Source organism: Mobula hypostoma, chromosome 1, assembly GCF_963921235.1.
Source record: "Mobula hypostoma chromosome 1, sMobHyp1.1, whole genome shotgun sequence".
Classification (NCBI taxonomy): domain Eukaryota; kingdom Metazoa; phylum Chordata; class Chondrichthyes; order Myliobatiformes; family Myliobatidae; genus Mobula; species Mobula hypostoma.
The window spans coordinates 180,635,371-180,649,944 of record NC_086097.1 but is presented as its reverse complement, the minus strand read 5'-3'; the positions used below and the strand labels follow the sequence as shown (position 1 = coordinate 180,649,944).

The window sequence follows — 14,574 nt, the reverse complement described above, 5'->3', positions numbered from 1 at the left end:
GAGGGTCCAGTGAGATGGAGGAACTGAGTGAAATACATGTTAGTAGGGAAGTGGTGTTAGGTAAATTGAAGGGATTGAAGGCAGATAAATCCCCAGGGCCAGATGGTCTGCATCCCAGAGTGCTTAAGGAAGTGGCCCAAGAAATAGTGGATGCATTAGTGATAATTTTTCAAAACTCGTTAGATTCTGGACTAGTTCCTGAGGATTGGAGGGTGGCTAATGTAACCCCACTTTTTAAAAAAGGAGGGAGAGAGAAACCGGGGAATTATAGGCCGGTTAGCCTAACGTCGGTGGTGGGGAAACTGCTGGAGTCAGTTATCAAGGATGTGATAACAGCACATTTGGAAAGCGGTGAAATGATCGGACAAAGTCAGCATGGATTTGTGAAAGGAAAATCATGTCTGACGAATCTCATAGAATTTTTTGAGGATGTAACTAGTAGAGTGGATAGGGGAGAACCAGTGGATGTGGTATATTTGGATTTTCAAAAGGCTTTTGACAAGGTCCCACATAGGAGATTAGTGTGCAAACTTAAAGCACACGGTATTGGGGGTAAGGTATTGGTGTGGGTGGAGAATTGGTTAGCAGACAGGAAGCAAAGAGTGGGAATAAACGGGACCTTTTCAGAATGGCAGGCGGTGACTAGTGGGGTACCGCAAGGCTCAGTGCTGGGACCCCAGTTGTTTACAATATATATTAATGACTTGGATGAGGGAATTAAATGCAGCATCTCCAAGTTTGCAGATGACACGAAGCTGGGTGGCAGTGTTAGCAGTGAGGAGGATGCTAAGAGGATGCAGGGTGACTTGGATAGGTTGGGTGAGTGGGCAAACTCATGGCAGATGCAATTTAATGTGGATAAATGTGAAGTTATCCACTTTGGTGGCAAAAATAGGAAAACAGATTATTATCTGAATGGTGGCCGATTAGGAAAAGGGGAGGTGCAACGAGACCTGGGTGTCATTATACACCAGTCATTGAAAGTGGGCATGCAGGTACAGCAGGCGGTGAAAAAGGCGAACGGTATGCTGGCATTTATAGCGAGAGGATTCGAGTACAGGAGCAGGGAGGTACTACTGCAGTTGTACAAGGCCTTGGTGAGACCACACCTGGAGTATTGTGTGCAGTTTTGGTCCCCTAATCTGAGGAAAGACATCTTTGCCATAGAGGGAGTACAAAGAAGGTTCACCAGATTGATTCCTGGGATGGCAGGTCTTTCATATGAAGAAAGACTGGATGAACTGGGCTTGTACTCGTTGGAATTTAGAAGATTGAGGGGGGATCTGATTGAAACGTATAAGATCCTAAAGGGATTGGACAGGCTAGATGCAGGAAGATTGTTCCCGATGTTGGGGAGGTCTAGAACGAGGGGTCACAGTTTGAGGATAGAGGGGAAGCCTTTTAGGACCGAGGTTAGGAAAAACTTCTTCACACAGAGAGTGGTGAATCTGTGGAATTCTCTGCCACAGCAAACTGTTGAGGCCAGTTCATTAGCTATGTTTAAAAGGAAGTTAGATATGGCCCTTGTGGCTACAGGGGTCAGGGGGTATGGAGGGAAGGCTGGGTTCTGAGTTGGATGATCAGCCATGATCATAATAAATGGCGGTGCAGGCTCGAAGGGCCGAATGGCCTACTCCTGCACCTATTTTCTATGTTTCTATGTATGTCACTTTGCTGTTCCAGGTTTGAGTGAAGAAGCAATGAAATTGCATCTGCTGTGGACTTGTGCCAGTAGGCAAAATGGAACAGATCCAAGTCTACAAGTACTACTGGACAATAGTCATGAGGATACTTTCCTTGGTCAGTTACTCCATGGATGTTTGTACAGTGAACCCAGTGAGACACCATTGAAAGCAATATTTTCATCATTGCCTTCATTGTGTTACTGAAGAGGAACCTGTCAAACTTAGTAGATGGTATAAAACATGGAAATGGGGCCCTTCAGCTATTTCAGTCTGTGCTGACTACCAAACACCTGTTTATAGTAATCCCATCCTAGCATGTTCTCCCCACATCTGATCAATTTTCCCAGATTCTACCCCTCAACCATAGTGGAGGAAATCTACAGAGGCAGTTAACCCACCAACCGTGTCTTAGGATGTGGGAGGAAACTGGACCACTCATGGAGAACATGCCAACTCTACGTGGACAACATTGGATATCAAGATTGAAACTGGGTCTCTTGTGCTGTGAGGCAGCTCCACTAGCTGGTGCTACTACAACTCCAGTGTTGGCATCTTACTGGGATCCTGCTATATCTTAATCTGTAAAATGATAGCATTGTAATGGCTACAGAAGGTGAAATGCCAAAAGATTGAGACTGGATAGAGTAAACGTGTAGAGGATGTGGCACAGCCTCAATAAAATGATGTTTCTTTAAAACAAAGGGCTTGTGGAGTTGTCACTGGGTGTATTTAAGGCAGAGATTGATAGGCTCTTGATTGTTTGGGGAGGGAGTTCAAGGGATACAGATAGAAGACACAATGGGAATTACAAAAATCAGCCAAGATTGAATGGTGGAACACATTTGATGGGCTGAATGGCTGATTAAGCTTTGCTCTCAATGTTGGGGGAATTAAGATGAAACCTAAAATGAGCTCCAGCTGGACTGAGATATGAAATGGAAGTTGTTAACCCAGTGATCTTCACTTAAATCCTAGATAACCTGAAGGCCCCTCCCTCACCTAAATATCAGTGTGTCTTTGTGTTGATTGCAGTTGTGCTGATAAGGAATGGATCAGGAGAGGTGCACTTTGAACCAATATTGACCAGTTGTCTGAGTCTCTTGTCTATCCTACTGTTCCAGGACATTGGCTGCAGACTCTGACCCCATCCTCTGCTGCCTTTCTTTGGTCTTGGAAAACACACTGATCCCAACTTGGCTGGCTTTTGGGTAAAATGTCCAGGTTCCCCTATAGAGAGCAGCTTCCCAATGTCTTCTTCCCTCAAGTATGTTCTGGACTCCATTTTTCTCTCTCAAATGGATACCTGATTCTAAGCTGTATTTAAGGAAACTTCCACCAGCAGATTTTGTAGCCAAGAACACTGACCCTGCCTTTGAACATATGGATTCAATAAATAACATTCAGAATTGAATGAGAAATGCAGAAAGATTGTCTGATTTATTGGGGAAGAGGTGCTGATGTTGGATAGTATGGTAGTTCAGGAAATGGTGACCTTGTATTCTCATGGGCCTGTTGTAGATTCTCAATCCTACAGCAGAGACAGCCCTTCAGCCCAACTCATCCATGCTGGCTGTGATGCTGACCACTCGTAATTCCATGTGCCCACATCAGACCCACATCCCTCTACAGCTTTCCTATCGTTGTACCTGTCATACACTTGTCAATCTTGGTGAACCTCTTATTTACCCTCTCCAAAGTCTCCACATTCTTCTTGCAATGAGCCAATCAGAATTGCACAACAGCACTACAAAGATAGACTCAATCAAATCGATTTAGGGGATCTAGTCAAAAAAGCTTATTTTACAATTTAACTCCCACGCCGTTCACACTGACTGCGCGTTATAACAGCCGTCCAGCAGTGCTTTAAACTTTATTATCACCAAACAATTGATACTAGAACGTACAATCATCACAGCGATATTTGATTCTGTGCTTCCCATTCCCCGGATTACAAACTGATAGTAAATATTAAAAATTTAAATTATAAATCATAAATAGAAAATAGAAAAATGGAAAGTAAGGTAGTGCAAAAAAAACTGAGAGGCAGGTCCGGATATTTGGAGAGTACGGCCCAGATCCGGGTCAGGATCCCTTCAGCAGACTTATCACAGTTGGAAAGAAGCTGTTCCCAAATCTAGCCGTACGAGTCTTCAAGCTCCTGAGCCTTCTCCTGGAGGGAAGAGGGACGGAAAGTGTGTTGGCTGGGTGGGTCGTGTCCTTGATTATCCTGGCAGCACTGCTCTGACAGCATGCGGTGTAAAGTGAATCCAAGGATGGAAGGTTGGTTTGTGTGATGTGCTGGGCTGTGTTCACGATCTTCTACAGCTTCTTTCGGTCTTGGACAGGACAACTTCCATACCAGGTTGTGGTGCACCCTAGAAGAATGCTTTCTACGGTGCATCTATAAAAATTAGTGAGTGTTTTAGGGGACAGGCCAAATTTCTTTAGTTTTCTCAGGAAGTAAAGGTGCTGGTGGGCCTTCTTGGCAGTGGACTCTGCTTGGTTGGACCAAGTCTGGTCATTTGTGATATTGACCCCGAGGAACTTAAAGCTTTTGACCTATTCCACTTGCGCACCACCGACGTAAATTGGGTCGTGCGGTCCGCTACTCCTTCAGAAGTCAACAACCAATTCCTGCACAGTACCAAAAGAATATAGCTCAACCACAACTGCAACATGACTTATATACTCAATACCCAAACCAATGCAGGCAAGCATGCCATACAATTTGGTGTTGTAGAGTGGAGCAGGTTGCTAGAGGACTGTTTGGTGGATGTTGAGTGTAATTTCCTTTCTCTTATTCACTTAAGTAAGATTGACTTCTGAGTATGGTCAACACAAGCACTGCCTCTGTACTATGGACAATAATAAAAGTTAGAGATAGTTAGACAATGCATCTAAGCAACTGTTGATCCCTGTAGTGTCTGGAAGGACTGCTCCTCCATTAAACTGTTTGCTTCTTCATCAGAAAGCACCAGGACTGGTTTGATGAGAATTACCAGGCACTAATAAGCCACAAGTACAAGGCATTCCTGAATTGGAAACATCAAACCTCGTGCCCATGCTAGCATATACACATAAATGTGCACACAGTCAGTCTTTCCCCAGAGTGGAAATAATCAAACACTGGAGACACAAGTGAGAGTGGGAAAATGTACAGAAGACCAGAATGTTAACAGCATGGTATGTGTTGCCAGGATAGGTAATGGAAGGAGACAGGATGGCAATGTTCATGACACAGTAGACCAGTATATGAAGATGCAGGGAATGGTGGGATATGGATAAAGAGCAGGCAGACATGCAGTTTAAAATAGCATCATGGTTAGCATGAATATTGTGGGTTAAAAGGTCTGTTCCTGTGTTGTACTGTTGCAAGTTTTATTTTTATACATACAGCTGGAGGAAGATTTGCTCACACATCAGAATCAGGTTTAATATCACTGGCATATGTTGTCAGATTTGTTAGCAGTACAATGCAATACATGATAATACAGAAAAAATTACTGTAAGTATATGTATATTTAATGGTTAAAATAAGTAGTGCAAAAACAGAAATTAAATAAGTAGTGAGGTTCGTGGGTTCAATGTTGATTTAGAAATCAGATGACAGAGGGTAAAAAGCGGACAATGAAGCTGCGTGCCTTCAGGCTTCTGTATCTCCTTCCTGATGGTAACAATGAGAAGAGGGCATGTCCTGGGTGGTGGGGGACCTTAATGATGGACAACACTCCTTGATGTCTTGGATACTACGGAGGCTAGTACCCATGATGGAGCTAATTCTACAATTTTCTGCAGTTTACTTAGATCCTGTGCAGTAGCCCCCACCATACCAGACGATGTAGCCAGTCAGAATGCTCATGAACGCAGATGCACAGACCTCACGCTCTCTTCCATTGCTCTCATGGGCTCTTCCTTCTCTAGTTGCTGGGATCATCAGATGGTTTGGGGGCAGAATCTTAAACAAATTGATATAGGTTCTGAATACCAACACATTGCAGCTTGCAGGGATGGCCTGATACATTACTGCAACAAGTAATGTTACAAGTGTTTTTTAATATCGGTGTTTGTTTTTGTGAGTTAGAGGGGCAAGACTGCTTGAATGCATCATGTCTATTGGGTTTTGTGCATGTCTGAGAGCAGGAAGCTTTCTGCATGTCATAATGTCTGAAGTGTGTGACTGAGTATTGCTGTAAAGATAGAACAGTGCAACACAATATCGGCCCTTTGGCCCATGATGTGGGCTGACAGGATGTGTTTGTAAGTGTACAGAAGTGTGTGTCCCATGTTATTAAATGAATGTATAAATGTGTCAGGCACAAGGCTGCAAATGCTGTAATGTAGAGCAATAATGTACAAAAGTGTGGTACAAAATCAGAATCAGGTTTATTATCACTAATGTCATGAAATTTGTTAACTTAGCAGCAGTTCAATGCAATACATAAAATTGAAGAAAAAGAGAAAAAATTACAGTATGCATATTAAATAGATTAAAAATTGTGCAACAACAGAAATATATATTAAAAAAGGGAGGTAGTGTTCATGGGTTCAATGTCCATGTAGGAATTGGATGGCAGAGGGGAAGAAGCTGTTCCTGAATCGCTGAGTGTGTGCCTTCAGGCTTCTGTACCTCCTACCTGATGGTAACAGTGAGAAAAGGGCATGCCCTGAGTGCCCTTAATAATGGACGCTGCCTTTCTGAGATACCGCTCCTTGAAGATGTCCTGGGTACTATGTAGGCTAGTATCCAAGATGGAACTGACTAAATTTATGACCCTCTGCAGCTGCTTTTAGTCCTGTGCAGTACCAACCCCACCCACCCACCACACCAGACAGTGAGGAAGTCTGTTGGAATGCTCTCAATGGTCCCTATATAAAGTTTGAGTGTTTTTGTTGACGTATCAAATCTCTTCAACACCCACAGTCTCTTGTATCAAGACATGCTGTTGGATTGTGTGCGTGTATATCTTGTTCATGAAAGTGCGAATGAAAGATGCTGTGTGCAGCAGTGTGTGCTGGAGGCTGTCTCCATGGCAGAATGGGGATAGTGTTTGTGTGAGAATGAGTGACAGTGTATGTTCATATTACATGGGTCAGTGTGCACTACAGATGTAGCAGAAATAGGCCATTCAGCCCATCGAGTCTGCTCCATTATTCCATTCTATGGCTGGTTTATTATCCCCCCTCGACCCCATTCTCCTGCCTTGTCCACATAACATTTGATGCCCTGACTAATCAAGAACCTATCAACCTCTAATTATACTCAGTGGACTTCGGTTCCACAGCTGTCTGTGGCAATGGAACTCCAAGTATAGGCCCAGAGCCATCAAATGCTCCTCATACATTAACTCTTTCATTCCTGGAATAAATCCTGTGCACCTCAATCTCTCCAACTCCAGCACATCTGTTCTTCAATAAGGGGCCCAAAACTGCTCGTAATACTCCAAGTGCAATCTAACCAATGCTTTATAAAGCCTCAGCATTACATCCTTGCTTTTACATTCTAGTCCTCTTAAAATGAATGCTAACTTGCATTTGCCTGCCTTGCCACTGACTCAACCTGCAAAGTAACCTTTAGGGAATCCTGCACGAGGATTCACAAGTCTCTTTACACCGATATTTGAATTTTCTCCCTGTTTAGAAAAAAGTCTATAACTTTTATTCTTTCTAACACATTACACTTCCCTACACAATATTCATTCTGCCACTTTAGCCATTCTCCTAATCTATGTGCTTCTATAGACTTACTGATTCCTCAATGCTACTTGCCCTCTACCTATCTTAATATCGTCCACAAAACTGGCAACAGAACCATTAATTCTGTTATCCAAATCACTGATATATAATGAGAAAAGTGTCCTGATACAGACTGCTGCAGAACACCTCTAGTCACTGGCAGCCAACCAGAAAAGGGCCCTTTATTCCCACTTGTTGCCTTCTGCCAGTCAGCCAATATTCTATCCATGCTAATATCTTTCCTGTAATAGTATGGGCTCGTATTTTAAGCAACCTCATGTATGGCATTTTGTCAAACGCCTGCTAAAAATCCACATGTACAGTGGCTACTGACTCCTCTATCTATCCTGCCTGTTATTTTCTCAAAGAATTCCAACAGATTTGCCAGGCAAGATTTTCCTTCAAGGAAACCATGCTCACTTTGATCTGCTTTATCATGTGCTTCCAAGTTACTCTGAAATTTCATCCTTAATAATAGACTTCAACATTTTCCCACCCACTGAAGTCAGGCTAACAGGTCTATAATTTCCTTTCTTCTCCCTCCCTCGAAGAGTGGAGTGACATTTGCAATCTTCTAGTCCTTTGGAACCATTCTAGAATCTAGCGATTTTTGAAATGTCTCCACAATCTCTTCAGCCACCTCTTTCAGAACCTGGGGAATAGTCCATCTGGTCCAGATGATCTCTCTACCTTCAGACCTTTCAGCTTCCCCAAGCACCTTAATCTTAGTGCTCACTTCTGTTTCCTGACCTTCTTGAATTTCTGGCATATTGCTCATGTCCTCCACAATGAAGACTGACACGATATAATTATTACATTTGTCATTTTTGTCCTGCATTACTACCTCTCCAGCCATATTTTCCAGCAGTCTGATATCCATTCTTGCCTCACTTACTCTTTGTATATCTGGGGGGGGGGGGGAACTTCTGGGTATCCATCCTCTTTTGTATTATTAGCTAGCTTACCTTCATATCTTTTCTCTTCAAGGACTTCTTAGTTACCTTCTGTTGGTTTTTAAAATCCCCCCCCAATCCTCTACCTTCCCACTAATTTTTGCTATATGCCCTCTTTTGCTTTTGCGCTGTCTTTGACTTCCCTTGTTTAACCACAGTTCTCTCTTCCTCCCTTTAGAAAACTACTACTACTTTGGGATGTATCTATCTTGTGCCTTCCAAATTGTCCCCAGAAACTCCAGCCATGGTTGTTCTGCTGTATTCCCTGCTAGTGTCCCCTTCCAATCAACTTTAGCCAGCTTACACCTCTGTAATTCCCTTTACTCCACTATAATACTGATACATCTGACTTCTCCCTCTCAACCTGCAGGGTGAATTTTATCATATTATGATCACTGTCTCCTAAGGGTTCCTTTACCTTAGCTCCCTAATCAAATCTGGTTCATTCCGCCAGTGGTCCCCAACCTCCGAGCTGCGGACTGATACTGGGCCACAAAGCACGCAGGGGTGCAGTGGTAGCCAGAGCGCACCCAGCACGTCTTTAAGAAAAAAGCCGAAATAAGCTAATTAATTAGGTGCTGCCTGGCACGTAAATATTAGCCCAGATCAGAAGTGAATGCCAATTCCGCTTGCTCTATGTGATGTTCACTCCTCTTTCCAGGGCGCTGGAGCCTTTAGTTGTTCCATTGTTTAGTCAATTTAAACGCCAGGCTGAAAAGACAGGGCTGTTAATATCGAGGTGACATGTTGAACCTACACAAACTTCTAATCAAGTATAGGCGCTGCCGTGCTTTCTTTGTAACGACAGTTACCTGCTGGTCCCAGGACAGATCCTCTGACACTTTTCAGAGAGAAATGTTGATCCTTAATGCCGAGGAATTTATGATTATTGACCCTCTCCACCTCAGTTCCTCTAATGAAGACTGGCTTCTGGGCGGCACCTAATTAATCGGCTTTTTTCTTAAAGATGTGCTGGGTGCACTCCGGCTACCGCTGCACCCCTGCATGCTTCGCGGCCTGGTATCAGTCCATGGCCCGGAGGTTGGGAACCACTGCATTATGCAACACCCGATCCCCTATTGAGGTCAACCACAAGCTACTCTAAAAAGCCATCCCATAGGTGTTCTACAAATTCTCTCTTGGGACTCAGCACAAACCTGATTTTCCCTATCTACCTGCATATTGAAATCCCCCATAACTATTGTAACATTGCCCTTTTTACATACCTTTTCTGTATCCCATTGGAATTTGTACCTCACATCCTGGTTACAGTTCGGAAGCCTGAATTTAAGTCCCATCAGGGTCTTTTTACCTCTTGCAGTTTAACCCCCCTGAACCAATTCCTCAGCCATGCATTCATCTGCCAAATGATTCTATTTTTACCCTTACTGGCATGTGGCACAGGTAGCAATCCAGAGATTACTACTCTGAAGGTCTTCCTACCTACTTCCTATATTCTCTTCAGGACTTCCTCCCTTTCCTACCTATGTTGGTAGATGTATCACCTTCTGACTGCTCAATTCTTTCTCCTCTCCCCCCCACCCCCAGAATGCTATGGACTTAATCTGAGACACCCCTGGCACCTGGATGACAACATGCCATCTAGGTGTCTCTTTCACATCCACACAATCTCCTGTCTGAATTTGCTGTCACTACTGCACTCCTCTTCTTCCACCATCCCTCCCTGAGCCAAACTCAGTGCCAGAGCCATGTCTGCTGTAGCCTTCTTCTGCTAGGTCACTGTGGGCCCCCCCCCCCCCCCCGCAATCCTGCAACAGTATCCAAAGCCTGTTGTTGAGGGGTACAGCCACAGGTGTACTGGCTGCCTATCTCCCTTTCCTCTCCTGATGAAAACCCTGTTATGTGCCTTGCACTTGCGAGTAACTACCTTCCTGTATATCTTGTTGATTAACCCTTCAGCCTCCTGAATGATCTGGAGTTCATTCAGTTCCTGCTCCAATTCTGTAACAGGGTCCAGAAGAAGCTGCAGCTGAATGCACTTGCAGGTGTAGTCATCAGGGACACTGGAGGTCTCCCTGCTTTCCCACATCCTACAAGATCATTCCATTATTCTGCCTGGCATCCCCACTGCTCAACTGTGCAAAAGGAAGAAAATTTAAATGGAAAAACATCAGTTATATTGCATGGAAGCAAGCCTTTTGGCCTTGTGCATCCATATCAACCAAGTTGTCTACTTGAGCTAGTTCCACTTTCTCATTTATAGAATATCCCTCATACATTTTCAATCTACATACCTGTTCAAAGTTTTAAACATTATAATTATACCCACCACTGATTAATATGGTGTCAACTGTTAATATAAATGACAATATACTCTGCCCTCTGATCTTCAACAACTTCCAGGGCCTTCCATTTACCTCATGCCCTGACCTGATTGAACTTATCAAAATGCAACACCTGACACTTGTCTGAGATAAATGCCACTTCCCATGCCTTGGTCCACTTCTAAAGCTGATTTAAATCCCTCTTGGAAACTTACATAAATCTCTTCACTGTCTTGGTGCTGTTCGCAAACTTACTATGTTAACAAGACTGTCATCCAAATTGTTAATATAAAATACAACCAACTGTTGACCTAGCACCAATCCCTACCTGATCACTGGCCTCCCATATGGGGGAAAAACAGTCCTCCACTACCACCCTCTGCCTCCTACCATCAAGCTGTTCTGCATCCAGTTTGGCTAGGTGATCCCCATTTGATTTCTCCTTCTGGACCAACATACCATGTGGTGCCTGACCAATCTTCTTGGTCATTTCTTCACTTGTGAGACATTATCTCCAACTTACAAAGCCATGCTGACTATCCCTAATCAGTTCTTGCCTTTCCAAATGCACGTAGATACTGTCCCTCAAAATCCCTAACCAGTAATTTTCCCATCACGAACTGTTTATAGTTCCCTGGCCTGTCCTTGCAGTCCTAATCAAAAGCACATTAGTCCCCCTCAGGTCTTCTGGTACCTCACCTATAGCTAAAGATGATACCAATATGTGTATAGGAGGGGCGTATGTGTGTTTTTGTGTGGGGGAATTGGCAGCTATGTCTGTCTGGGGAGGGAGGACGTGTTTGTTGAGGTCTTCTCCTTTTTCCTCCCTGGTTTGACATCCCCTTCCTCACCCTCATGGGCCTTTCACTACTCCTGCCCCTCCCACCACACCTTTCTCACTGCGCCCCAACCCGTCCATTCCCCGGTTACCAGCCGCCCGGCGATGGGAAGCTCTGACAAAACCACGTCGGCACAGCGCACACGGCCGGATTGCTAACGAGGAGGGGGCGAGGGGCCAGGCGAGCCGGTGCGGGGCCGGGATCCTTCACGAGTCCCGCACCGCTCGACTGACGGAGCTTTCCCGCGGTCCTGGAGAGCGCCGGGGGCAGGCGTTGGAGACCGGCGTGTCGGACAGACGGCGGGAGGTGGAGGAAAACCGGGCCGTCCGTCGTCGGTCGGAGGGTAGAGAAGGAAGCCCGTAACGTCCGTGAAGCACCGGCGGGCGGGGAGACCGGTTCATCTGTCGGTCGGCGGGAAGAGACCGGACAGGAGGCGGTGGTGGCAGATCTGTTTGCCGGCTGGTCAGGCGGCGGGGAACCAGAGCATCCACCAGACAGTCAGTTGATCACAGGCGGCGGGGAGACCATAGCATCCTCCGGATAATAAGAGACGGGGGACGACCTCATCGTCGGGGAACCCGGCTGCCGCGGGGACTAAGGGGGGCGGTGGGAACCTGTTCGTCGGTTGGTCAGTTGGCGAGAGGACCGGACCGGGGGAGGGGGGAGGTGTGCCGGGGGCTGGTGCCATGGACGGGAGCAGGGTCTCGGAGGGCGGCGACGGCCCCACTCACCCCGTCACGCTGGAGGCGTTCGCCAGCCGCTCCACACTGCACGGCATCAGCCACATTCTGGGATCGGGACCCGCCGGACTCCGCCGCCTGCTCTGGGCCGCCTCCTTCCTGGCCTCGGTCAGCCTGCTGGCCCTGGTGTCCCTGGAGCGAGTCGCGTACTACCTGGAGTACCCGCACGTAACCAAGCTGGACGAGGTGTCTGCTGCCAACCTCACCTTCCCCGCTGTCACGATCTGCAACCTGAACGAGTTCCGCTTCTCGCAGATCACTCAGAACGACCTGTTCCACGTGGGCGAGTTGCTGGCGCTGCTCGACCGGCGGCATGAGATCAGCCGACCCGCCCTAGCCGAGGCCCGCGCCCTGGCCGTGCTGCAGAGACTCGCCAACTTCCGACACTTCAGGCCCGGACCCTTCAGCATGGCCGACTTCTACAACCGCACTGGCCACGCTCTACGGGACATGCTACTGATGTGCACCTTCCGGGGAAGCAACTGCACGCACCGCAACTTTAGCACCGTAAGTACCCAGCCGCACCAAAACGCCCGCCCCCTCACTGTCTCCCTCATTCCGCACCAATGTGTCCTGCGTCTTTGCAGTCCAGCCACTGGACCTCCTGCACCCTGGCAGTTTACACAGCAGCCTCCTGTACTTGTGCATCTCACTTTATCCCTCGGATCAAGCCTCCACCTGCTGCATCTCCACACCACATCCCTGCAGTCCCACAACTTACCACTGCATCTCCCTGCACCCTTGCATCACAGGTTTCTCTTTTTGGCATCTTCCTGCACCTTCGCTCTGTGCACTGGAGTCCTGCATTTCACCACTGCATGCTGCTATACTCCTTCATTGCGATCTGCACCCCTATTTACACCAGGACCTACTTGCAAACCTCGATCCCCAGGATACACCACTGCATGTCCACGCCCAAACATGGACCACTGGGTTCTGCATGTTGTTCGTTCCCAGGGTGGTTCCCCCGGGACTGTTTTACACATGATGTATGTTTAATAATCTGTGATTCTGGAGCAAGTCTGGGTAATTCGACACACGCAAACACTCACACACTAATAGATACAGTAGAAGCTTCTTAGAAATAGCAGTGAGCTAACAATCCAACAGCCTCAAGATGCAAGTTCAAATCTCACTGTGATACTGTGGAGTTAATTTATTAAATGAATAACCTCTTAGACACAGCAATTGGAAACTATGGGATTGTGGTGACTAAAGTGTCCAACTCATAAATGCTCCACCTGGAGGGAGGAGAGCATATTCAGGCTAAGGAAGACTGCAGCCCAAGTGATGACACTGGTGCCCAGAGAGATCAATGTACAGCAGCAGGGTGAAGCAATAGTAAGCGACAGTCTGCTGGGGGAACTCAGTGGGTCAAGCAACATCTGTAGGTGGGAAATGAATTGATGATGTTTTTTTGAAACCGTGTATCAGGACTAGACAGGGCAGGACTGATTCTGTTTCTCCCACCCCCACACGACTGACAGTTTATTCCTTCAAATACAGTACACAACACCTAAATCTGTGGTAGGAAAAATGAATGAGACGGAGAATGCACAGAGCTTACCCATTGAAAGTTATTGTATCGCAGTGATATATTGTGATAACCCTATCCCAACTGGTACTGTACCCCAGTGTTATACAGTGACAGGCTGACCCCCGCTGGCACTGCACCCCAGTGTTATACAGTGACAGGCTGATCCCCGCTGGCACTGCGCCCCAGTGTTATACAGTGACAGGCTGATCCCCGCTGGCACTGCGCCCCAGTGTTATACAGTGACGGGCTGCTCCCTGCTGGTACTGTGCCCCAGTGTTATACAGTGACAGACTGATCACCACCGGCACTGCACCCCAGTGTTATACAGTGACAGGCTGGTCCCCGCTGGCACTGTGCCCCAGTGTTATACAGTGACAGACTGAACCCGCTGGTACCGTACCCCAGTGTTATACAGTGACAGACTTATCCCTGCTGGTACCATACCCCAGTGTAGTACATTGACAGATCTGTTCAGACCAGTACTGTACTGTATCACATTATTATACAATGATAGAACAACCTGCACCAGTACTGTACCCCACTGTAGTACAGTGACAGGTCTGTCCACACTAGTACTGTACCCCAGTGTAGTACAGTGACAGGTCTGTCCACACCAGTACTGTACCCCAGTAGTACAGTGATAGACCTGTCCACACCAGTATACTGTACTCCAGTGTAGTACAGTGACAGGTCTGTTTAGACCAGCTCTGTACCCCAGTGTAGTACAGTGACGGATCTGTTTAGAACAGCACTGTGCCCCAGTGTAGTACAGTGACAGATCTGTCCACACCAGTACTGTACT

The 14,574-nt window shown here is 46.4% G+C and overlaps 1 protein-coding gene across 2 annotated transcripts in view; it reads right to left on the bottom strand.

Annotated features, from left to right (window-relative positions):
• The window catches only part of smarcd3a (SWI/SNF related, matrix associated, actin dependent regulator of chromatin, subfamily d, member 3a), a 91,275-nt gene extending 78,198 nt beyond the window's left edge, over positions 1 to 13,077 (bottom strand). Inside the window, exon 1 of one of the 2 annotated variants that reach the window (XM_063060905.1) lies at positions 12,957 to 13,077. In XM_063060905.1, the coding sequence (XP_062916975.1) occupies positions 12,957 to 13,004 (48 nt within the window). In that variant the 5' untranslated portion in view covers positions 13,005 to 13,077. Of the gene's footprint in view, positions 1 to 12,226; positions 12,671 to 12,956 lie in introns of those variants that run through there. The other variant, XM_063060887.1, reaches the window with a different exon arrangement.
• Between the last annotated feature and the right edge of the window lie 1,497 nt (positions 13,078 to 14,574).